Genomic DNA, 26,926 nt, shown 5'->3' with positions numbered 1-26,926 from the left:
GCAATAATGTCAATATGTTTACAATTATTTTGTAAACATATTGACATAAAATTGAGTAAGGATTGGGACGGCAAAAACTTTACTGCTAAAAATAAGTTATAAATTTGGTAATAAATATGTGTGGAATGAATTATACAGTATATAATATAACGTAAAAATAAAGCATTTCAACAAACATCAGAGGTGATACTTAAAATTTTACCGCAAAATCATAAACGATTTTTTTTAATAGATTAACACAGATTTAATAACAAAAAATATATAACTAACATAAACATCTACAATATATTACATATAAATAACGAAAAAACTTGTTTATTTTAGTGCGTTTTACTGGCATTTAAAACAAAGAAAATATCGAGATATAATTATCCATGCATTATATGAATTTGGGATATTTTACTAATATTTCTTAAAAGAAAACGTGGAGGAATGCTATTCGGAAAATATATGTATAAGTGAAAACATTCTTATGCTTGGCAAACTTATTGAGAAGCTATATGGCTCGTGTAAGATCGTTATAAAGTGCTAACGTTCTAGTCGCGACGGTTAAGAATAATGGACGCGATCGCGACTCTCTAGTGTACTCTAAAGCTCGCAGTTGAAAATCGCCCTTTACTTTTAGTATAAAAAATAGCTAGAATAAAAATACTGATACGGTCCGTACATTAATTTGTAAATATCCAAGAAACTTTACCTTAATCCTCTCTAACGACAAGGATTACTTCGTTTCGCTGGGGTTCCAGACTATACAGCCATATTTCAAGTAACGTATCGTATAGAACGTGAATCGACAATTAATTGTAAAAGTGGCACGCGTTCCGCAAAACGAACTCGAGTATCTTCGACGCCTTATCGGATACTTTTGCGATGTGCATACTAAAATTCCACCTCTGCTTGAACGTCTATCCTACGTTCTTGACGTATTTCTGTTTAAAACACTTCCACTTAAACTGTAAAAAATTCCATCGGGAAGTGCAATCTAGAAAATGCAAATAAATACTCTGAATATGTCGTATGTATGTCGTGTCTATAGATTAGAAAAAGCAAAGGACCCAAATTGAATCCCTGTGATACTACAGAACATATTTAATAGCAAAAAAAGAATATATGATATTTACTATTATACATGTTACTTCAATAGAACTACAATAAATATAATTTAACGGTGTTGAAAATTTACAACAAACTTTCAACTGATATTCCTATATGGCTTCATAAATTCCTTATTTTATAATGTTACGTATTTGCAACATATTGTTTTTACTAAAATAGTTCGAATTTAACTTTTAGTATATATTTTTTTATTATTTTTATCTTATTATATAAAGTAATACTTTGCCTTTACTATTTTTTTCGAAAATAAAAAAATCATGAAATGAAGGGTTAAGTGAAAATTGTCTAAAATAATGTGTAGAGAAATTAGATTTCCTAATATATGAAAGAAGAGTTAAGAAAATCAATTTTACAGCATTTCTCACACTATTATACAAATAGATTCGATTTTTTTTCTCTAAAGCTCATATCTTTAATCTATTAACATTGCTAAAAATCAGCTGTATAACCAAATATGCATTAAATCAAATGTGAAATTAAGAGCTTTAAGTTTTAAGGTTCAACACTAATACAACAAAATAAAACTACAACTCCGTTTAATAACCTACGGATTCCATATTACTCTGAATCACATTAGTCAAACTGAACATCAATGTTGTTCTCCAAATATTTCTCAATTACCAAGTATCTACAGATTTAGATAAAGTAAGTTTCAACAAGTTTTTAATATTACTACATATTTTAATAATACTATATATTTTGTGTACACAAAATATATTTAAAAAAAATGAGAGACCTAAAAATAAAATGTATTAAAAGGTATATAAAGCTATATACGGCACTGGTTCGAAGAATTCATTCTATCGTAAGGAAATATTGTGGGATCCAGCTTTTAAGAAGCTGTTCCAACTTGTCGCTGAACTGTAGACGATTACTGAAGCACACTTTTACAATGAATATTAATCATCTTATAGAGATGTAGAATTAACAAGCGCTCTAATAGATTAAAATATTTTCAAACAAATAAAATATAATAAAAAGTTCGAATATATCATTTAACAGCAGTGGACCAAGATTTTATCCTTGCGGCACTCCAGAGCATTTATAGTACTTTTTGAATAAATATGTTTTCATTGAAATCTGATTTGACGAATCTAATACCATGTATAAAATTGGTAAGAGATATAATATTCACTTCAATTGAATACAATAATATGTAGCAAAATAGATCAACACCTTGAATTTTGAACAAATGTAAACAAACGGCATTAAAACGGTCAAACGAACCTTGTTCCGACATAAAGGCGAGAAAAAAACGGCTTTGTGTTTCGTGTGAGAACGCTACGTGCGATTTTGCGACATTTCCCAGTCATTGGAAAATATTAATTTGGGTCTAAATAAGCTATTTCAGCCATGTCCAAACGTTTTTTGTTCCGCGGACCAGACAAAAAAAGTGCCGTCATTATTTAAATATCCTTTGATATAAATTAATTTATTACGCTAGCAACACTGAAAGAAGTGCACCTTGCGAAAATCAAAATGGATGCATTCAAACGTCAAATTTGAAAAGTATCGTCGGACTCAAAATAAAATTGTAAGTAAACGCAATCGTGCGTGCATTCATGAAATAATGTTATACTGGTTTTGTGTGTACAGTGTACACAGTACAAACGAGTTTCCAGCGGTAAATATTCATTAATAAAAATTCGGCTTTAGCCCTTCTCGGTACTTCTCGGTAAGCGTTGGCTAAACGAGTCTAGACTACCCACCTGGCCATGGCTCAACTCATGTGCACTCCCCCGGCCTGGAGTTCATTCACTTCGGGTTCACTGGCCAAGTGCAGGGAGCTAACTGCGAGCGTGTACTCTGTCAAAAGAGGGACTAACCCGAGTACGAACGACCGACCGCAGCCGGTCCGCGTTTCAAACTAAACTGTCGGTCGTCGAGAACGGACCGCATCAAATTGTGCATGGAATTTATTATTCGGGAAACAATGTCTTTTATCGCGGTGAACGTAAACGCAGCGATAAACCTACATTTTTTCGCGTTAGAGTTTTTTAAAAGAATTAACACGCATCTGTTATGGCCAAAAGCTGTTTTAAGAATAGCGAGCCTTGGTAATTTAATGCTCAGAACCACAGCATCAGCACAAAAATATATTTCATTATCAATTATTTTTCATAAACAAAACTATCTAGGATTCCTCACTACATTATATTAAAAATATGGAATTCAAAGAATCAATAACCTGTGAAAAACATCTTGCGCGTCCTGGATATTCGAGGAACGAGCCAAAATAATTGCATAAAACAAGATTTTTTATGATTTATCAGTAGAGTAAAATCATTAAACAATAATGAAGGGCCGTTAGCTTTAAAAGGGATTCATGCAAAATAATTTAATATGTTATCTAAATATTCATCTAAAAAATGGAAATTGTCTATGTTAAAATTTAATTTATTGTTATTTATACAGATATTGCTAATAATTTATATATAAATATTATTAACTAATTAATTCATGTCGGTTCCGTTTAGAATAGCATACGTGAAAAGTGCACCTTGCTTTTTTCATTATTTGATATCGTATAAAAAATAAAGTTCTCAATGTGTAACCTTGCAGTACACCAAAACACGCTCGTTTTATTTATTTGGTCAGTATTTACATTGAATGATCACTGTTAAGTTTACAGATGATCAATATAAATTACATATTATAATATTGATTTAGGGCTCATTTGGATGGCATCATTGTGGCCGTCATTATTGGCATTGTCGAACGTCAACAAGTCAATAGGTAAAAACAAACAAGAGGAAGACTAAAATTTACCATTAATGCACTCTTTTTATTTAATTTATAAAGTTACTCAAAATATATATTATTTTTATTTCAAGTTAATTATTGTATACAAAATTGTTAATTGTTAGGATATCGAATGATTATTTTTTTAGAAACAGCAGCGGCAAAGTTGATACAATATAATGTTTAGTTATCTGGCAGTAATGAATCCAAATATATCCACCAACTACAATCGAATCGTATTGTAATTAACGCGCACAAAAAGCACCTTCTGCGGTGACGTTATTAGCCAACGATTGTATGAGCCTTTATACAGTGTGTGCCAATTTTCCTGCATATATTTACACCTAATGTCATCATCGTCGTAAATCTATTTCCGCAAATAAAAAACAGGATTACATTTACTGACATTCAGGGCCAGCCCGAGAATAATCAGCGCCACAGGCTCTAAAAAAATATTTTTTGTACATTTAAGTATCCTCCAAGAACTAAACAAAAGTTCGTTTCAAATTTCAAAAAAAGTGCTCGTTCTGATATCCTGAGAGAGCTACAAAAACAAAAAATCAGAGGAGATAGAGCCCCGGGCGACCGCCCTGCTGACATTTAAAGCATTAAAATGGTTTCGCGCGCATATACCATTAATTTTCCATAAAGTTGGATATATGTATATATAACTCGTCCATTTGCGCTATATTAACTCAAAAATCATGTTAATCCGTGTGAAAACCAGTGGTCTCACTTTTATAATATATCTAATATATATATATACTAATTTTCAAAAAATTTTCTATAATTTTGCGTAGATCTTATACTTTTTATACATAAATGTAATATCTAAAATTTAAGCATTATGAATAAGTATCAACTCACGTTTCAACCCCACTTCGGAGACCACTGTCGTAAACATTTGTCAGGAACTAATTTTAAAGATTTTATATTTACTTAATCAGAGATACACGAAATTACAACAATTCAAAAATAGGTGATATTTGTCTTCTTCAATAAAATATATTTTTTTGATTATAATAAAACAAAATAGATAATTGTATAATTAAATTTGAATAATCAATATATGAATATGCTTATTAAGAAGCTAATAATAAAATAATATTTTTATCCCGCGTTTTTATATTGAGTTGGTGCTGTAGGTTGGCAACACTTTTTTCAAGATTTTCAATCAGCGCCATTTTCATTTCTAGTTGCGCAGCTATTTTCACGTGTAGTTCATATTGCAATCAATTAAGCTGGAGTTCTACCCGGAAACAAAACACAGGATTAAAGTATGAATAAATTTTATATTCTTAATGTATGTGTACAGCTGTTACTTACTAAGTAGGCATTTAGGAAAAATAGTCTCGCCGATATCCAAACTTTCAATTTCAGTAACAATACTATAAGCATAAAGTAAATAGACGACGATCCAAATGCCTCCTCTATACTTCTAGATAAATAAAATGAAACTAATTTTCAAAAAAATGTAAATCAGATATAATAACCTCAAAAGTACTTCTCTATATGTCGAATATAAAAAAATGTTCATTACAGCATCCACAAGATCCTACTACAGATATGAATGCCGATTTGATTCAATCGAAGAAAAGATGTTACACAAAAGAAGACGCTGGTGTACTTTACACAAAACTATCACTAGCTGCTAACAGAATCATTAAAATCCAGGTAAATACTTTTCATCAATATAGAAACTGTAACAATAATTTTAAAAATAATTTGCTTAACGCAGGTAGAGAATGAAGCATCTAAAAATGAATTGAAGGATCATATCAATGACTTGAAAAGCTCCCAATTGAGCCAAACTAAAACCATCACATCGTTGCATAAGCAAATTGAGTTTTTGGAAGGCGGCATTCAAATCGAATCGAGTTTAAGAGAGGACGTGATTAACAAGTAGGTATTTAAATGTCATAATAAATCAATCACAACTACATTTCTTTCATACACAGGGTCACTAACACCCGTGAGATCTGCAACGCCGTGGAAGAGCACACAAAAGCGTTGGAAAAAGTCTTAATAGCCTGTCAAGAAGATCGTCAGGTGCTCTGTGATTCTTATCACCAGGCCGTCGACGTCATCGTCAAAATAAAAAACGATCAAGTCAACGTTGAAAATAAATATATCAACGAGATATCAACGCTTAAGAGTCTGCGTAAATATACAATTTGATGTTTGACGTTGTCACATGCGATGAGTTATTGTATTTGTATTAAAATTACTTTTGTCACTAGTCGAAAACGAAAAGACAAGGTTGAACGAGTCCGCAAAAAGCTGGTCGGAGCTGAAAGCCAACATGGAACATTGGATTGAAAATTTGCAACACCAGATCAATGCTCAAAAAAATGCGATGCAAAGTTTGAACAGAGAGAAGGATGTGTGTGACAAGCAAATCGGCCTACTGATGAACGAAAATGAGAATCTAAAACAAGTATGATGGTCGACACTATAAAGCGGACAACTTGGAACTGCATTATAGTTTAAATGAATCTTACTATCTCAATATAATGTATATGTTTAATGGTCAGAATTTGTATTATCTAGAATTACAATTATATAAGGCTTTCACAGCTGTTATATATTGAGAGACACAACTAATGTGTAACTCTTTATCTTAGAATGCGTCATGAAATAACTGGTAATTTCTATTTTCAACATACAAATATTCAGTTATTTCGTATATAAGTAATAAAAATTATTATTTTTGAATTTCCAAACCGACGATATACTTAAATATTTTTAGTAAAATGGTTAATATCGTAGATCAGAGCTCGCCGAGGGCACTGCACTATGATAACATTCCATTATAGTTTGTGCGAATGTTGAGATCACTAATCTAGATAACGGGTTGACAATGAGGAAAATTATTCTGAAAATATATATAAAGTTCATTAGAGATTTTTGTGACAATTATGATGAGAGCTAGAACGGAATGTTAACATAGCTCAGCGCTAATACTGGTTCATGTCATTACATCATTTTATACAATTACATTTCAGCTTAAAATGTAAAGAAACTTTTTAATTATTTTCCAGTTGGAAACTTAACGTTTATTTATTATTTCATCAAGTTGTTATGACCGGTAATGCATTTGAATATCTTTCAGACAATAATATCACAATCATTACTCGAATCTAAATATAAGGAAGAGAAGGAACATCTGTTAAATGAACAATCTAAGATAATTAGAGCACAACAAGATCAAGAAAAACAGTTAATTCCTATATTTCATATATTCACACTAAATGCTCATCTTTTAAATATGATTAATTATTTTTAGATTATCTCAAAGAGAGAAAGAACTGGAATCGTTAAGAACAGCTAAAATCAATAATGATATTGATATACAACATACCAGGAATGAAAATTATGAACTAAAAAATATTTTGGAAAAGAATGCCGAAGATTTAAAAGAACTCAACATAAACTTAAAAGTTGATCGATTTTCGTGATAATATTATCGAGAGATTTAACTTGTATTTGATAATGCCATTATTTTAGAAATCGGAGTATCAACTAGAGGCTGTGAAAATTGAGAGAGATAACGCTCGAGATAATTTATCTTTGTTGAACGAAAAATTAACTGATAAAAATGGTGGTATAAAAGAAATGGAAATGCAGATAAACAATTTCAAATCTATTCAAACCGATTTAGAGAAAAATATTAAAGAAATGCAATTGGATTTGGAAGAAAAAGAATCTAAATGGCACGAAGAAAAACAAATGTTAATGAACAATATGAATGAATTCATCAATCAAGAATTGTAAGCATATGTATACATATATACATAATGAAATGCATAATTTCTCATTGTTACATAATTTTATAGGAAGAAATCAAATGAAAAAGTCACTGCTATGGAAATTGAACTTTCCAATAAATCCATGGCGAATACATCGTTAATGGAAGAGCTTAAAAATTATATGGATCAGTCCGTCACCGGTGGTAAATCTTTGGAAGAAGCGATGAAAAAAAGAGAAGTATTTGTTTTTATTTTTTCATAAATATTAGATTTAAACAAATTTTTAACTATATTTTTTTTTAAGTTGCTCGAACGTGAAATATTAATCTTGAAAAACTGCATCACTAATAAAAACGAAGAAATCGTAAGCTCTTATTCTTGTAAAAATATTATTTTATTTGTAATACGTCATGTTTTATCTTCACAAATAGAAAAGGATGCATATAACAACCGATATTTTGCAAGAGGACAACCGATTATTAGAAGATAAAGTAAAATTGGCAACCCCAAAATTAAAGATACAACAAAAGACAGAATGTACTCAAACTGAAGAAGAAAAAAAAACAGATAAAGATGCAAGCAAAGTTCAAGATGAGATTCTCAAAGATTTTAGCGTGAATATCCCATAAATATATTAATTTATATAAATATTTTTCTTACAATTTTATCCTTTAATTTCAGAAAATGGTCACACAAAATGAAAATAATAAAATCAACAAAACACAGGATGATGGTTTTGAATTCAATTTAAGTGATAGCAGCATCGACTCAACGGTTGAAAAAGTATTTATACTATTTTTAATTCTACATAAAACATGTAATTTATACTTTACAAAATCCTATTATTTTTAGATTCTGCCATCTTCTTTTTATCAATTCTATAATAGTGAAAATACAAATCAAATTAAACGAATATCATCAACAAACGATGGAAAGGTAAGTGAAGGTTGTAAATATGATTAAAAATATACATTTATAATTCATATGTATTTCAGACATACCCAGCTAATGTTAACGCAGATATTTATAAGAAACCGGTTGCATTAAAAAACCGGAATAAACCTTACAAGAAAAGAAACACAAAATAATTTGTGCATTAAGGATAGGTTTATTTACATCGAATAATGAAAAATCGTTACATAATCTTATTTGTTTGTATTTCAATATTAACAATGTTTTTGTTTATTTACAATATTTAGTTACACATTTCTTTCTCATTGAGAAACGTTTCCCTTTAAGCACTGCCCGATTGTAACCAATTCTTAACAAACACCAAGACTAAGACTTTTAAAATCATCATATTTACAAAGTAACTTACAATCGTGCAGATCACATTAAAAAAATAACATAATATAGCTAATAATGTTTGATTTTCATTATGATTTCATATGAACGTGTATTATTATTATATAAACATACGAGTACACATAACGAAACATTTACAATTAAAAAATAGATAACCATCTTGTTATGAAAAATGACTTATTCCATTATAGCAAATAATGAATATGTTCAATTACCTAGAATAAACGAAATAACTGAAGTTAAATCTCTACGGAGATGATACAATATCAAAGAATAAAAATATATATTCGTTGCTGCAATAAAAAAATTATAAAAGAAACTGGACAAGCCATTTTATTTTTTAACCTAACACAAACTATGGCAAATCAGCAATTTGTGTGCCAATTTTTTCCTTTAAATTATATAAGCTTTTGCATCATATTAATTACATTTACAACACGTAGTAATACAATATTCTCATTTAATTTAATTCACATTATTACCAAAGTGTTGATAATAAAAATAATAACAAAAAAATTACTATCGAACATTAGCTAGAAATAATTCTTAACGTATTTTATATACAAAATCATATGAATATGAAAAATTATTTAATGAAGGCCTCCGGTGGTATGCTTCCTTGCTTGTGAAGCTGCGTAAAGACTAACAAAGCTCTGCTCAGGTCCCAGTTTGTCTGCTCCAAGCAACTAAAGATAACATCCAATAAAATTAGTAAGTACAAAAATATTAAATTTGAATGAAATTAATAATAACGTACTTTGTGCTCCATTCCAGATTCATATTTGTTTGCATCGCAATCGTTTGCACGAGTTGTTGCCTCATATCTTGAGTAGGTACTGATGTGGCTGCTGCTTGAGGTGAATTCACTGGCATTGTTGGATATGCCGGGGGTGGAGCAGCAATTGGCAGAACGGTAACAGGTTCCGCAGGTTCAGTAAAAAACTTATTCACCTAATAACGAAAAAAAAACGAGTCATGTTACATAGTAATTATGAGATTCCTAAGTTTGGAATTGAATTAAATTTTAGTATATATTATATAAAAACTGAGTTCTTTTTGAACACAAACTAATAATTACCTGTGCTGCAGTTGCATTAGTAATGGTTAATATATCGTTCTGAATACAAAAACCAGCTCCATATGGAACGATAATCATAGTCTTGTGGAATGCTCTAATCGGCGGTGAATTCGATCTACTACTTCCTTCTTGATCAATTTCTTTGAATAGACCGTTGATCGTCAACATCAACATTGTTGGCTGTAATATACCACAAAATGTTAGTAATGCAATACAATATTATTTTTAAATATTATAATATTTACCGTATACATTGTGAGATCAACTGTTAAACTATTCGGACAGTGTTGCGTCTTGGGTAGGTCGTTCAGGAAAGACACAACTTGCAAACGACCAGTCTTCAGATGCCTTCTTCTTGTGTCTCTCTCCGTTACTCTTATAAAATTTCTACTATTCGACATGTATTGATTTAACCTGTAAGTGATATTATAATTAATAACATAATGAAATCATCGTGATTTAAATATTTTATTTAGTTACCTATTTCCGGTAGTATTTTGCGAGTAATATGTAGCCATTGAGAACATCGCGTTTTCGTGGTAAGCGTCCAGTAACGGTTGCCTCGAATCTGAGTCATATAATGCAAAGAATTGTTCGAGAAATTGTTTCACAATTCCTTGGCCTTCGACGTTGCATAAAAATGACGGTTGAGAAGCAGGAATGTTTTTTTCGTCGGAGACGTCAAATCCGATTACAGGCGGAAGTTCTACTCCGTCCTATATAAAATTGTTTATTATGCCTAAAGCTAAGATATATGTATATCAAGAAGTATATCGGTAGCATGTCCGTATCATTCTAATCTTTATTATGGTTTAAGAAATCTGGGAAGTGGAATGAACTTGGTTTATGAACAATATCATTCTATTTTTCAGATACTCTGCGATAATAATGTCAACTCACCAGTTTGAGCAGCTTCGTACATTTCTTTCGCACCTCTCTGTAACCAAATCGAATACATCATAATACTTTTAAATAATAACAATTCCTTTACTGAAACTCTCGAGACAATGATGTGATAAAAAATTTGATCGATATAATGATCAACGACTTGTTAAATAAGACATAAAATGAATTGAAGTTTCAGGATCTAAAATATTACACACAAAATAATAAAACTAAAAACAAAGAATGAATTTTATGACATAAAATGCAAGTTTTATTTATATTAATTTATTATGTTGAAAAAATTTTGGAAAACATTATTGGATCTTATATTTTCATATTGCTTTATAAAGTACTACTATACAACTTCCATTTTACGATTTATTGCTTGTTAAATTTTTAACTCTATTCGTTTATATTTCATATATGTATACGGTCAGTTAACATGAACGAAATCATTGCAATTTTTAAATCATCCTATCCTCGTTCACACGTATGATCCGCCACATGACTAGCTCGGTTATCCGTCGTCCCTCTCTCAGTGACTAATGTCACTGAGACAAGAGATAGCGATACCTTCGCTAGATGTAAACACAAGAGCTGTCAATATCACCCGGCAACGTATTCTTTAATTAAAAATGTATCACCACCAAGATATCATAAAGATTGAGCGACTTGCATGATAATAAATAGCAAAGGACGCATCAAAATATGATCATCAAGTGGGTGAGGCGGCCATAGACATTCGCTAAATCATATTTTTATTATATTTCTTTTTAATTTTTTTCTTTTTCATTGTAAATAGTTTTTTTTCATTTTTGATAAAATTCATTCATGAAAATCTGAATCGTATTTTTGCGATTTTTGTTATATTTGATTTAGCAATATAATAAAATGGAAATATACTATTATTTTTAAACTCAATACATCTTTTAATATTATGACAATATAATCTTCCAAAATTTTCATGTTTATATTTTTTCGCAGCTATATTTAATTAAAACAACTTGCATTCAATCATGAAACCCATTGTTGACACTCAAATTCAATATCAAATAATAACGATTTGTAAACTAATATTTCCTAGATGTACACATTTTGTAAATATTTTAGATTCAGCTTCAATTCAATTTATATCCTTAATGAAACCAAAACGATGTTTAGTTAATTATAAGAGTTTTACAATTTACCGTCTGACCACAAACCACACCAAACATTCATCCGAAGCTAGAATAGCAATCGATGAGTTTATATCATTATAACCATACAGATTACCTCGCCCATTACCTGATGTAAATTTCTTTCTCTTTGAAACGGTCTACTAAAGGATTCCCTTCTAGGTACAAGTCCATAATCGGCAATTCTTTCAATGGTTCTAATAAATTTATATGCAGGATCTGCAATAATACAAATATTACAACTATAAATCTCCATCGTTTCTTTATTAAATTTATATTCGTTATTGTAAAAAACACAGAAATGTAATTGAAACTATACCTTATTTCTAGCTAAATATAATATTTTCAGTCTAGGCAGCTTCATAGCTATGTTTTTATCTATGGTTTGCAGTTTGTTTTCGTTAAGATTAAGTGCCTCTAAGTCCGGAATATTATCGGCGATAAGGTTTAGAGCAGCAAGCATTATCGTCGGTCGAAACAGAGGACAAAAACTATCAATAAGAGCTGTAAGATGGATCTAGTTAGTAAGTGTTTTTTTTTATACATATTATTTGTATATAATAATTAAAATTACAAACCAGGATCAGAGTGAAATTTGGTCAAATCTAATGCTCTCGTCGCAGGATTGTATCTATTAGCCATCGCCAGTTTCATCTTTTCCATCAAGCCAGAATCAACGGAGATTTGAGGAGTTCCAGACTTGACTTTAATTGCCAATCGGTATCCGTTTGGCATGCTGATTTTTCTGTCCGTGTTGTACAATTTTTCAGCGATTTCAAAATCATCGACATAAAATATGGCAGTGTTTCCCACTACGCTGTAGTAATAAGGGATGAACACGTCCGGCGATATGCTCGTCAAAATAGCCTTCAGTAGGAATGTTTTCTCATGTTGATTTCCATACGGTATCATGACCTGGTACCAAGGCGATAGACCGGGCATCAGCTTTCGAGACTGATGATAGTTTTGACGGGGAGCGGGTGAATTAACTCGGCTGCCATCTTTGCGACCTCGGCCGCCGCGGAATCCGCCTCTGAAGCCTTGTCGGTTCCTACCGCCCGATATGATCGCTTGATCGCTCATATCTATATCATCGTCTACAAGTTTTTTTATCGCTGTTTTCCATGGCTTTCCGACCCCGCCACTATTCAACTTGAAGCTGACCCTATGTAATGACTTTCTATCGTTGTTATAATGGTATTGGTTTCTGCCACCGCCGCCACCGCCACCACCGCCGCCTCCACTGCCATCACCAAACGAATCTAAAAACGATAATATAATATAATAGAAGTAAACATAGTGATATGCAGTTTTATAATATATATAAATGATCTACGTATTATATTATACATATCATTGGAATAACAGATTTTTATCATAATATTGCATCTTTAGAACCCATTAGTAATACGTCCACTATTTGGATTAAATAAGTTGTAAATAATGTCATATTTTTTGGCAAAATAATATACAAATCCTTTTGGTTACATATGTCGAATTATAGTAGTAGTGCGATTTTTAAGCTAGTTTGATAAAGTCGATAAAAAATGTTTTATACTATTCGACCTAATCATATGGAACATAAATATGTCATCCGGGAGTCTACTCCATATTTATGGCATCCTCCGGAGAGGGTCCCCAACAGCACCCTCATCCAAGACTACAGCCTTCAAGCTGCATGCATGAAGAGAGGCCATGATTCACTTCGCCCTCTTTCGACGAAACCAGAACCAAAAACTCCTAAATGGCGCGTCACCAAAGGTCTGTGCTCTGTAAACCGTATCCCCAATAGCGTTTTTTGAGTTTATTAAGCAGTACTTTCTTTTAGTGTTCTATATATATACATACATAATAGTATAATTCTAAAATTTAAAATGACTTGAATTAAGTCTCCACTGGCTGCCTAAGATTCCAAGAAAAAAATGTTTCATCCTTACGAAAGATATTCTGGAGTTGATGACAATGAAAATTTACAATCGGAACCTAAATTGTGACAACACAGAAGGCGAAACATCTAGCAGCTGCATAAGTTTTGGCCAGAAAGCAATTATAAGCACACCTTATTCTTGAGACTTATATATTATAAAAGAAAGCTGGGAGTATACATTTCATAATTTATGAATCAATCTACATATGGGTATTGCTATATTTTGGACAAGTCATTATCAGTTAAGCAATATATTATTTATCCTCTCTGACACTTGTCCTGGTCAGAATCAGAATCAGAATCAGTATTTAGAATGAATTTAAAAGCATCGCTAGAAACAAGCAATGTCTGGACATATTTATCTAGGGCTCGCATTTTTCAGGTTAGAATTTTAATATGGTTGTGATCAGAATTTATATTAAAAAATAGATTACATATTAATTGGTCGGAATTTATGTTAAATGATAAGAATTATTTTGACAGATGGTCAGAATCATTTTTTATCAGTTAGTATTTATTACATGGTCAGCATTTATATTACATGATCTGTATTTTAAGCTCAAGGGCAATTTTATGTTGACAGATGGTCAGCATAATAATACATGGTCATTATCAAGTTTTTGGTTGGGCTCGCAACATTGTTAGATGTCAACATAACAAGCCAAGCCTATTCTCCGCCGCCACTCTGACATTATTCCTGAGTTATTTAAATACCTTCGCGTCCCACGTACAATTAAATAGATTCATTAAGTTATTCATGGTGTGTTCACTGTTCTGACCAACGCTCGCTCACACCTACCCTGTCCCAAAAGTTCAGAGCGAAATATTCTATAAGATATTTCTAAAATAAATAATTTATTGCCCATTTATATTTATAAATTTTATTTTTTTTAATTCACATGATAGTCCTATATTTTAATTCTGATCGTCCTATATTTTTATTGTGACCGTATGCTATTTTTATTCTAAGCATTTGATATTTACTCTGATCCTGAATAATGTAAAATCTTAACCAAGATTTGGTTTTTATTCTGACCCAAAGTTGATTTAAATTCAGACCATTTAATTTGTTGCCTTAATCTAAAACAGATTCTTTGCATCCAGCAATCGACTTCATCCCTAATAAAGCCTTTAACCAGCCGTTGGTGACACCTGAGCGAATATCCGCCTCTCGGTTTTAATCATTTAAAATATTTCCATATTTTTTATTTATTATATTTTCATGTTTTATAAATGAAACAAAATATAAAGTATACTTTAAACACCAAGTTTTAAGAATTCATAAAATATTTTTCTTATTGGTGTGAGTTTATCCATTTTTTCTCTCCTCTTGATCAATAGTGTCATCAATTCGCGTTGCTTTTAGAAGCATTTAAAATTTACTGTATCGCACTATAATTTTAAAACATTCTGAAGCCGTACCATCAGTTACCGAAAGATTTCTACTTATACATAAGAAGATTTTAGAATTCTTGCTATATATAATAATTGAAATAAGGGATTTATTTCATCTAAAAATATTTCCAATACATTCCGCTTGCGATCGCATAATCAAATAAGCATTTGTTTTAGCATGTGATAGAACTTTAAGGGTTTTAGATATAACTTTCCCAAAAAAATTTGGGAAAGTTATATCTTAAACTCGTAAAGTTATATCATTCACACAAAAAAATCTGTACTGGTGAGCGCTGCACCGCCACACAACTAAAGATTCTGTGTCGAGACAACCCGGGAATTTATTCCCGAGAATTCAAAGATTTTTTGCTGTCTCGAGTCCCGGGAATTTAAAAATTAATAACCCGGGACTCGAGACTTTCCGAAGTGCAATTTTACAAAAATATGTAAAGAGATGTCGAGCTTAATTTATGACTCGATATGAAGACAAGGTGGAATTCCTTATTACCCATGATCTCGAGATTTTTAAAGTTACGAAATTGCATTAGAAAATCATTAATTGATCTTGGCATCGGCCAAATTTGGAATGAATCGAACATTCACGTATTGGAAAATATTTGTGAAGTACTCACTCCTATAAAACTGGCAGTTAAAGCTCTAAGTCGTCGAGATGCCACTTTATTAACTTCCGAAATTATTGTTAATTTCCTTTTAAAAAATATTTTAAATCAACACAACTCTGTCACACGAACTACCAAAATATTTCAACGACTAGAAAAAAAAATTCAACTTTAAAAAGGAGTTTCAGATATTAGATTCAACTATCAAGCGAACTCCGAATCTAGAGCTTTTATTCAAATCATTGCTTACAATTAAGCCAACATCTACAGAAAGCGAGAGTTTTTTCTACATCTGGAATATTTGCCACAAAAACCAGGAACAGGCTATGTGATTCATCATTAAACGCCTTGGTGTTTTTAAAAACATATTTTTCCTTACAAAAGTATAGGTTTTAACTTAATATTGATATAAATATTTCGATTAAAAAAATTGTAATAAATTAAATTTAAATAAATATCGAATAAAGTGTTTTTAAATTGTTTCAATAAATTTTCACCTATCGTACCTATAACACAAATAATATAAGTTAATAATAATAAATTAATTAAAGTTAATAATAATAAGTTAATTAAAGTTAATAATAATAAGTTAATTTTTTAACATAATTTTTTTTCATGATTATACGAGTCTATAATCGATAAGTCTCGAGTCCCGGGAATCGAAAAAACCCGAGACTTCAGAATCCCTACACACAACCAACGGTGGATTAAAATCTTTCTGTTTTTCGTCCATTAATTTTTAAACATAAAATTTCTATCTTTTCTATAACCATTGGCTATAAACAAGCAGAGAGAGCATGTCATCATAGTGTTCAAAGAGCGCGATATGAACATATATTAAATATTTTTAGGTTAAAATGTCACATAGCTAACAGTAATCTATGATTGAACCAATTATCTTCGTATTATGATGATTATATGATATTACCATTTTAAATCACAATAAAAAGAATAGTGTTGTTGTGACTATATTCTTGACATCCGCCATCTTGTTTTACCTCACATGACACAATGTGGTTTGATCAGATTTGTCTGGCATTTTGAAAGAGCGTGAATCACTCGAACGTTTCGTACTAGCCATTTAAGTTGTGGTGAATAGGGTTAATAGGGTAACGAGGATCGAAACAAGATTATTGCGAAAATGGCTCACCTCTGTCGCCACTTCTATTCTGTGGGCGTTCGCCATCATTATTTCGACGACTGCGTCCGCCGCCGTTTCCTCCGCGTTTCGGCATGGTTGCGATTTGGAAAGGGAAATGAAAATATAGATATATCCGCAATAGCGACAAGCACGTCCTCGATGAAAGGCTGCGTGCGCAGATGCTTACAGTATTGCCATAATTGAAATATATTTGGCCCACAGCATCTTCAAGGTCGGTCAACGCATCTATGGCCAAAACATTATCAAAATTATATTATTTACTAATAAATATATCATTTTAAAATATATATGATTCGAACACTCTTACTTATTATTTATTTTAAATAAAGAATAACTTTAATTGTGAATATTTCTTGTACTTATTAAAAAAGCGGTTAAAACTCTAAGTGAATACGCGAAAAAAACCTTCTGAATGGGAAAAAATGTTTATTAAAAATAAATATTTTTTTTATTCTGCAAACAATTTATTTTGCACTATTTAATAAAATTTGTTTTTCTTATTTTTTTAATATTTACTGCTTTTGAATATATTTTTTATTTTATTTATTTTCTATAAAAACATTTTTACTTGCCATTATGTGCGTATGTATGTGTGTTAAGTCTATATAATGATATTTATAAATTATAAGTATATGACAGTTGTAGAACTGAAAAATATAAATTTAGGAATATTAAAAAACAGAAAAATAGTGTCTTTTCTCACGACAATTTTTACATTTAAATACAATTTTAAATGTGTGAAAAACACTTAAAATTGTATCCAAAGTAAGCAGATTTTCAAAAAATGGCTATCGGTTTTTATATATATATATATATATATATATATATTTATTCCTATATATACATATGTATATATGCTACATAATACGGGCCGTAGACCAAAAATACAGCGTAAGAACGATGAATGGCTACGACTGCACTTACGAGGGCTTCCGGTACTGCTACAAGTAGTAGAAAAATGTTGAAGCTAAAGATAAAATAAAAAGACTAAATTTTTGTTTTTACACTGACCGGTTGATAATAACACAATTGCGCCGATTTTTTTAAGAAAGAGTCTGAGAAGTTCATAAGAAGACTGTGGTTCATAAGAAGACAGTCAGACATTCCAAAGCAGTCGACTGATCGTGATCGGTCGATAAAGATGACGATATTTCAATAAAAATCATTATGAGTGTCGAGACGCATTTTCAAAAAAACAATTCAATTTAAATGTGAAACAAACAGCTACTTAGTTTCTAATAATACTCCACATTGTTGAACTTTACAATTAGTGTGTAATCTGCATTTTTTGTTAATAAGTTGTTTGAGTGCTATCCTGAATTAACTGAAATGTTGCCACAAATGGATTTCCATCAATTTTCAAACAAACGTATTTTCACAATCTTCAAAATTATATTTTTCAATTATTCCACTTCTTAAATTAAGACGACTTACATCATGCTCAATGAAAAACTTACTCCTAAAAGTTCCTTACTCGAAAGTGACATTTTCGTCGGACTCTGTTATTATGCCTGACGGATGATTAAGCATCTAAATTGAATTTTACAAAATGTATAACGGCAACGTTTTTTTTCTATGACTGGAACGCGTTCCAGTACGATTTGTTAAAATACCTAGTAAAATTTATTTGAGAATAATTGAATAATCATCGACGGCACATTTTTAAACACCGCAATGTACAACGCTAGAAGTAAGTTTTAGCGATGGGAGGTGACGGCTGGCAATTAGACACTAATTGAGCCGCTGCAGTAGTATCTAAGTGAATTTCTAGTACAGTTTACATGTTATTTAAGTGGACGGTGCGCGAGATACCGGTGTGTGAGCCCGCCAGCGTTGCCAAGCAAAGAGGTCCGTCACTCCAGTATTACTAGAGTGCCGCTAAGTTTTACCAGAATAATCCTAAATGAAAAAATATATATATATAAAAATAAACCTCTAGAAAATTAACCAGGATATTCGTCTCCGGTTTCATATAAACTAAAATCTCATTGATTATCCCAAAAGAGAGTAGCGTTCCGGTACTTCATTTTTTAGCGCTACAACACTGGTCAGGGCAATAACAACTGGCTTAGTTTTGTCGCAAAAAGCATTTAAAAATTTAGGGCATGTCGATAATCAATTGGAAAAGAGATTTTTATCTAATCGAACTGTTATATTTGTTGGTCCAGAATATCCAACAGCACTAATGTTAATATTTACATTTGGTTTTGTATAGCTTGTACCTAAAAGTAACAACTTAGTCATGATCAAGTAAATTGACTATATTTGACAAGCATAATTATTGGTAATTGAATAGTAAAAAAAATTGTTGCTACTTTACAACATTTTCCGTTAATGTAATATATATGAGCATTATTTCGAATTTTCGTGAATTTAATAGGGGCAGTTCGGACATGTCGTTTCCCTTTAGTGAATGAACTTTGCTTTGGACGAAAAATATGCCGTATTTATTCTATCAATTGTTTTAACTATTTTACGCTTCTTAGAATATTTTTGCTGTGATTGTTATATTATTGGTGTTATATTATTTTTTTCTAAGCCGACTTTTAGTATAAAATTAAGAAAAAAACTGTTTTATTAAAAAAAACTCACTAAAAATACATTTGATAGAAGCTGCCTTATATAAATGTATACGCAAGGCTTTGCCTTTTCATTTTTTTATTAAAAATATGTTAAATTGGAATACGACTTAATCGAGAAAATTATTTATACCTTTTGTCCGCTAAGGGTTAAAGAAAATATAAAATTATGTTATTAGCTATTAGTTAATTTAGTTAAATTCGAAAAATATTTTTATTTATCTATTTTTAGTGAATTAATCTTAATTATGTATTTGTTAATTTATTTTAGCTTTTGCGACGCAATAGTGTCGGCAACCCCGGCGGCGCGTCGCTTGCTGGCAACACCGGCAAGATCGCCGCGCCGGCGGTCGCTCCGCGCCGAGTTCGCGTCGCGAGGGCCGACGGGCCCGCACGGGAGACGCGCGCTTTCGCGCATTCGTTCGCGGCGATTCGCGCGCGCCCTTAGATACGCAGCGGTGCACGCGCACCTCGGTTCGACTCGGGAGTTCCTCGCAGCGGCGGCGCGCAGCAGTGTGCAGCGGAGAGGAAGGAAGAGGAAGAGGAGGACGCTCGGCAGCGGTAGCGGGTGTGCTCGTGCGTTTGTTGTGCGCGTTGTGGCAACCCCGAACGGAGGGCGGCCGGTCGGCGCGCCTCCTCGCCGGCCGCCGCTCGTGACGTAACGTCGGGGTCTATGACCCCGGCACGCGGCCGTGTTTACGCCGCGGTCGTCGCGACCCGCAACCCCGGAGCGTGACGCGCCGGGAGCGGACGGAACGGCGCTCCGGCGCGGAGGCCGGGGCATGCGGAGGCGGCGCTAGCGGCGGCCGCGGCGCCCGGCCATGGCCGCCTGGCACAAGCACGACCAGCTCAACATGCTCATGGACAAGAATGTCAAGAATAAACGTAAGTCAACATAACAAGACGCCATATTGTTTTTCACACAAATTATTTTTCATAACAGTGTAAACAGTGATCGTACCTATGTTATATACAATAACTTTTTAAGAATTTACATCGAAATTTTACACTTGCCTAAAACTAAGTCGACATGGAAAGCTATAGTTCACTTTATATTGAAGGGTATATACGAATGTTGTGCACCGGCAACGCGATTTTCATCCGCGTCACAGTTCTCGATACGTTACAAATTCGCGATCTGACCTCGCGATACAGCTGTCAATATCCTTGCTCCTCAATGCTTTAATGTATTTTCAATTGTGGAGTAGTACAAAAGTAAGCTCATAACTGTCGACAGGCTTTAGTGGACCAGCAACACGGTTTTCGTCCAGTCCGTCGATACTAAATCCTAGATCGACGTTATATACTTAAACTTAAATTGAGTCGGCACTGAGTAGTTTATACAATAATATGTACTTTCGTAACATAGAAAGGATCCCGCAGCATCCGAATGTCTCTCATATTTTGGCGCAATATAAACTTGTTTGTTTACGTTTGATGAACAAATGCATGCTCCTGATTGTGCATAACAGTGTTATATACAGTAAAACATTCTGCAATAGCTAAATTATTTTTGGCTATTGTAATTTTCATATATTTTGAGTGGTATCTCGGCTATAACTTGGCGAATGTTGGTTTTTAGGTGCTCAGGATTTGTCGGCGTAGACACGACTCTTAGAGTAACCTCACAAGAAACGGCGTTAAATCGCATTATTTTGGCAAGTTGCGCCGTCTTGTCAGAACCACAAGTCTTCCACATCAATAGCTTAGATTTCGTGCCAGAAATAATCGGTTATCATGCTCCTATAGCGCTCACTATTGACGCTTTTTTTCGCTTTCCATGGTTTCTTGGCTTTAGATATTGTGTTATCTGAATTTTAAACTGGTGCAGGTGCAAGTCCAGACGCAAAATGCGCCAAATGGAGCCACAAGAAAAGCCTTATTTTCACTTACAGCAACAATATTTTTTAATAAAACGTGCACCAATATGATGCACAATCCTTACTCTATCTCTTCAAATTTTCTCACTACGATGCGAATTGTTCGCACAGTAGGACGATGAAATTGACCGTAGTCTTCCCATAATTTTCGATACATAATTGTTATTTCTGTAGAACAATTGAACAATTTTAACGCGTTGAGCGATCCATTTCGTAAATGTGTTGTTGCAAATTAACATTTGACACTTTGAACAAGCGTGATTATCAACAGCTGTCTGATTTACAGTGCTGCCAACAAACGAAGCTCGAATTGGATCCGATTAACTTAGACGTTACATTAAATTATTTCTTGTCCGTAAATATCTTAGATCTATGATATCCATGTTTATTATTATAAAACATAATATGTATTATTGATTTCGGATTTATGGAGAAAATTGGAAGACGGTTATTTTCGAAGGAGTGGGATGAAAGAATAATATATTATAATGGAGGATCAAATCCCAAAATGCTTTTTTCTTCAAATGGGGAAGTTTGGCTACATTCTTTTTTTCTAATAAGCATCGTGGATATCATAGCTAGATATTCGTTTCATAGTGAAAATTTAATGATTTTTTTTATTATCGAACTCTGCACATTTCTTAAATTAGTGAAACCGATAATAGTTTGATACGTGTATTTAAATGTAAACAGAAAAATGGAAATAACGAGTTGAACTCTTTCAATCGTCAAGCCTCATGTTTTTCTTAGCACAAATGCGTGATATTTTTTTATCTCAAATAACATATTTTGTGAAAAAATACATAATCATCTTGTATTGTGAATCATTTTTGATCGAAATAAATATAGAGCCGAATGTCAAAACACCTCTATGGCTGTGGTTTTGATCAAGTAGTTCAGTGGTATGAGAGCTAGGGTAAATTACTCATTATTTTATATGAGAATTGAGATACAGGTATTATTTTTTTGCTAAATTTAATTTGCCAACTTATTTGGTTCATTGAAGTTAATGTACCAGAGGAGCTTAAAAGATTGGTACACTCGTTTCCAAAAATAAAGCATCCATTGGATTGTGAATAAAGCTGATCTGTGATATTTTTGGATATCAATAGCTGCATAGGCTTTGAAACTATGTAGGAGGAAGCTGCTTTTGCAACAACTTATCTATGTCAAAAGGGAATTTCTACTCTAATGAACATAAAAAACAGCACATGAATCCACTGAACCCCGAAGACTCGATTGCAATGACACAATTTGAAAAAGTTATTATTACTAACGGGTATGTTAAAAAAACATTTGTATCAATACAACTGGTTTGGATCTATTTTACCTAAAAATATAGAACATGTATATAGTGCCATATATGGCCATAAATATTTGTAACATTTAATGCACGAAGTACCAGATATGGCAATATTATCATAATTTTACTGTACGTAGTGCCGTATCTGGCCTCGTAAAGAAACATCATTTATGATATGATAACGATTGTAAAATGAATCAGTATATTCTTAAATTTACTTACCAATATTCAATGTGTTTCGATATTTTTTATAAATGTGTTGTATACAATCAACGAAAAATTGATGTTCAAACACATAGCAATGTGACTATGTGACATTACCAACTGGCGCACTTCAAATGACAGTTTCTGTTTTCAATGCCTGATGGCAAAATATCGCAATTATGTTACCTAAGATGTTACTGCATGCAGCAAGACAAAAAATAATCAGAAAAAAGAGATTTATGAAATTAACTTGTAATGCCATATATGGCACTGTATGCGGTAAGTAAGGTAAACTACTTAATTTTTTTATTCTTAACTCGGTCTAAATATATATATTCTGCATTAATGTATAACTGAAAAAATTCCCTGCCCACTAATGTAGTTCAATACGTATGTAATATGTAAATTGTATGCATATTTGTCTTCCATAGAAAAGTGCAGTTGACATGTTGCTTACTTACTGAATTTCCTATATATTTAGCAGTTGATAACATTGTTAATGAGCATACGAAACTTAGTCTATCTAGTAGATATTGTAGAATAACCATTTTCCCAAAAATTCAGTTAACAAGTCTTTGTGTGTTATATTGAAAAAATATTAAATATGATTGAAGTACATATTCTCATACAATTCATGTATGAAAAATGCATATTTTTTGCACGTAACCCATCATATCTGGCTTATGAAAGTATAATATATCCGGATCAACACGTTCAGTATATCAATACTATATGTAATGATAGATTCGTCAAATTTAATCCCATGTCCTCTTTTTTTAACGGCTGCGTGACGCAAAAAATGGAATATCACGACCTCGGTTGCAATTGTGGTGGATGCAATTGGACAAAAATGGTATCTAGCGCTTATCTTTCGGGACTCGCTCTTGCTCTCTAATGCAATATTGTAATTGAAAACTATCCGTCATTCGGCTTCGACCGGGGCCAAGTTAGAACGACTAATATTCATTAAAATAAACTAGATTTTCATCAATCTAGGGATTATTATTTGTTAGTGCACTTTTGACGCTCTTAAGAGGACAATAAAATAACCATGTTTTCATACCAGAAGTTCGCTTTTATATATATTTGGATTGATACAATATTGCTTCATACACACGAATTTATGGTACATTTTTTTCTTCTTATTTGTACATACAGTAGACCCCCCAATAACACGGACGTGCTATTTGGGCGACTTTTACATTAATTAATAATGATTTATATAGTGGTATTTTCATAAAATATTAAATTTCAATTATGGTCCGGATTATTAAAATATTACAAAACAAATCTACAAGTATTTTGTTGCTCTATGAATGAATATACATATGGTCCATGCATTGACAAAAAATGTTATTTTGATACTTGCTTATGTTTTGGTGATCTGTATTTTCCTATCATAGTTCGTACTCCCCCCCCCCCCCATCGCCTTATGCATTTCAGACATTGCGTACAACGCCGCGTTTCGCACATTGTCGGTGGCAACGCACATGCACCGCTTATAACTCGACCGAGGGTTATTTCGGTCCGCTAATTGCTAAATTGGCCGAGCGCGCGGACAGTATTGATTTCAGTCGCGCTATAACCTTTCGCAGCCAAACGTCGTTCGTCTCGTCTCGCGTGTGCTGTGCCGTTGTTTTGTAAACACTGGACGAAAGCGTCGACGGTGAGTGCCCGCCGTGGCCGGCGCAGCGCGTCGAAAAGTAGTCTCATTCGCTCCAGCGTCGTGTTTAGTGTCAAATGGGGATTGTGCTTTATTGTGATGTGCCATCCAGAAAAGGAGCGCTCTACATGTGCGTAACTAACTACCGCAACACCCGCTTGAGTACCATAAATCGCAACTTGTCATTTAAACAAATAAACAGTTCTAAAAAAATCTTACTGCGCGATTTAATTTATTTTAAATCGCGCATTAATAGCAGCCCAAAAATATGTATGCAATGCACAGTTTAAAAATTAAAACCGGTTATAGAAAAAAATAATTACATGTGCGTTCTATTATTATATTTTCTGCAAACGTATACAATTTTTCATACACTAAGCAAAATCTAAGGCGGTAACCCATTATTTTTTAAGGATATTGCCAATGATAAAATAGTTTGCTTATTTTGTTTAAAACACGCTATACTACATAAACAAATATATCAGCTACAGTTCATCCTGCAGCTATCTTACTATTTTAATCATAAATTACACATAGTTAAGCGATCTCCACTAAAATTCACCTAGTCACATTTAACTATCATATACTTTTATATATATTGATTTTTCATATTAGTCGAACATTGCAACAAAGACACAATATATTATGTAGAAGGAGGATACTCGCATGTCACATTTTCTCGCGGTTTCGACACCCACGTCAAGGTCATTATCTAAAAATATCCAATATTCTTAATGTGTCATTACACTCGGTATTTGTACGTCATTATCGTATCTCTAATCGCTAGAGAAATGTCTAACATTGACCTTGAAAAGTGTTCTAACATAACAAACTATAAATATGATTTATGTAAAAACATATATTAAACGTGCCGGTATATATATATATATATATCTAAATAATTGAATATATATCTAAATAATTGAAATTAAAATTACAAGGTGCATTGAATATTTTTATCAAGTTTTTACTAGTTTAGTCATTATGTCGCGTTTACAACACTCGTGATCGCTCCGATTACAACTCAGTTGGCACGTATTAGAAATGTATCCCTTCCGAAGCAAAGTTTAAAATGGCGCGTAGAAGGGCCTTTACCTTTGAGATTAGATTTGTTTTGTAAACACAGAAGGTGAATGCCCGCCCTCGCCGGTGCGCGTCGTCGTTTACAACACAATACTACATTATTATTGCTTCCAACATACGAAAGCACGAGAGTGATGACGATGATTAAAATGTATGTATGTTGCTATTATAGATCGAGAGATAATCGAGCCGCTGCCAGAGAAGTGAAAATGCATTTGGCCGTACAGAGATATACAGGTGTGTGAGATGTGTGTGTTGTGTTAATGTGTCTAACTCGATGTGTGATGAATGAAACCCCGATTGTTGCATCATGTCATTGATAAGATATCTGATGAGGCTCATTAGTATTTATCTTACATTAATTTAACAAGATTTTTATATATAAAAAACGTATGCATGTAGTTTACCATTGAACCATATTTATGTACTAAAATGTCAACATCCATACGCTAGTTTGTTATCGGTCATTATCCCACCCAACCCCAACCGTATTAATATGTAAACATTTTTACGCATCTTGTACTGTGTGATCAATATTAATTTTTCATATTTTAGTGTCTTTGAAAGAAAACACTGTGACCTGCCCCAATGTAATGTAAACAAAACGTTTTTTGTGTCAAATGTTTAATAAAAATACACGCATAGATTCTTTCTCGATAGTTAAATTGAATTGTTAATAAATTAAAAAATCAGTTAGGCTCTATCATCGATTTGAACTCAAATACGACGCAATTTACATTGAATCAAAACAATTGTTGCACACCTCGGTGTATTTACGTCAATCGTGTTATTATTTCATATTTAAAATGTATTATTGTGTCCCATTTTCCATTTAATATGCTTAAAAGCGTTGTAAATAAGGAATATTTATTTAAAGGTTAATGTACTATTGAGGAAAACAGATTGATTGCGTTTGTACTGCTATTCATAGTAAACTATAGTATCGTACTCGTTGAAAAATAAACGGAGAGTAAATAATAGTATTATGAGTTGCTTGAAAATTTTCCATATATGTTACCCATCGAAAATATAATTTATTATACATATTACACAATGTGTT

At 32.4% G+C, this 26,926-nt stretch overlaps 4 protein-coding genes across 9 annotated transcripts in view; 2 read left to right on the top strand and 2 right to left on the bottom strand.

Annotated features, from left to right (window-relative positions):
• Nucleotides 1-2,985, bottom strand: part of IP3K2 (Inositol 1,4,5-triphosphate kinase 2) — a 129,897-nt gene extending 126,912 nt beyond the window's left edge. Inside the window, exon 1 of the mRNA XM_088187192.1 lies at nucleotides 2,826-2,985. Coding sequence (XP_088043318.1) covers nucleotides 2,826-2,833 — 8 coding nt within the window. The 5' untranslated portion in view covers nucleotides 2,834-2,985. The remainder of the gene's footprint in view (nucleotides 1-2,825) is intronic.
• On the top strand, nucleotides 2,424-9,269 carry LOC148235334 (uncharacterized). Of its 2 annotated transcripts, XM_088187191.1 has the most exons (15): nucleotides 2,424-2,650; nucleotides 5,055-5,135; nucleotides 5,401-5,532; nucleotides 5,597-5,760; nucleotides 5,817-6,019; nucleotides 6,099-6,295; nucleotides 6,971-7,077; nucleotides 7,145-7,298; nucleotides 7,366-7,628; nucleotides 7,695-7,845; nucleotides 7,912-7,971; nucleotides 8,039-8,221; nucleotides 8,289-8,390; nucleotides 8,460-8,543; nucleotides 8,603-9,269. In XM_088187191.1, exons 3-15 carry the CDS (start codon nucleotides 5,425-5,427, stop codon nucleotides 8,693-8,695), a joined length of 1,869 nt encoding a protein of 622 aa, XP_088043317.1. In that variant the 5' UTR covers nucleotides 2,424-2,650; nucleotides 5,055-5,135; nucleotides 5,401-5,424; the 3' UTR covers nucleotides 8,696-9,269. The 2 variants fall into 2 exon arrangements, with proteins under 2 accessions (XP_088043317.1, XP_088043316.1); XM_088187190.1 differs by lacking the exon at nucleotides 2,424-2,650 and having other exon boundaries at nucleotides 5,010-5,135.
• On the bottom strand, nucleotides 8,748-17,335 carry sbr (nuclear RNA export factor small bristles). The gene is made up of 10 exons (XM_088187189.1): nucleotides 17,143-17,335; nucleotides 12,629-13,312; nucleotides 12,370-12,554; nucleotides 12,160-12,269; nucleotides 10,891-10,927; nucleotides 10,471-10,706; nucleotides 10,236-10,404; nucleotides 9,991-10,170; nucleotides 9,670-9,863; nucleotides 8,748-9,598 (listed from the first exon to the last, which is right to left on the bottom strand). Exons 1-10 carry the CDS (start codon nucleotides 17,225-17,227, stop codon nucleotides 9,499-9,501), a joined length of 1,980 nt encoding a protein of 659 aa, XP_088043315.1. The 5' UTR covers nucleotides 17,228-17,335; the 3' UTR covers nucleotides 8,748-9,498.
• Nucleotides 17,336-20,055: 2,720 nt separating this feature from the next.
• Nucleotides 20,056-26,926, top strand: part of mnb (minibrain) — an 88,819-nt gene continuing 81,948 nt past the window's right edge. For 3 of the 5 annotated variants that reach the window (XR_015809746.1, XM_088187038.1, XM_088187037.1), the window contains exon 1: nucleotides 20,056-20,618. Coding sequence is in view for 4 of the 5 variants with exons in the window: in XM_088187038.1 (XP_088043164.1) it covers nucleotides 20,555-20,618 (64 nt within the window). In the remaining variant the exon portion in view is untranslated. Of the gene's footprint in view, nucleotides 20,619-26,038; nucleotides 26,104-26,926 lie in introns of all 5 variants that reach the window. The other 2 variants (XM_088187041.1, XM_088187039.1) reach the window with 1 other exon arrangement.

Source organism: Plectrocnemia conspersa, unplaced genomic scaffold, assembly GCF_051122295.1.
Source record: "Plectrocnemia conspersa isolate PC_06_02 unplaced genomic scaffold, ASM5112229v1 ptg000005l, whole genome shotgun sequence".
Classification (NCBI taxonomy): domain Eukaryota; kingdom Metazoa; phylum Arthropoda; class Insecta; order Trichoptera; family Polycentropodidae; genus Plectrocnemia; species Plectrocnemia conspersa.
Note: the sequence above shows the minus strand (reverse complement) of the source record. Positions and strands in the feature narration are given on the sequence as shown.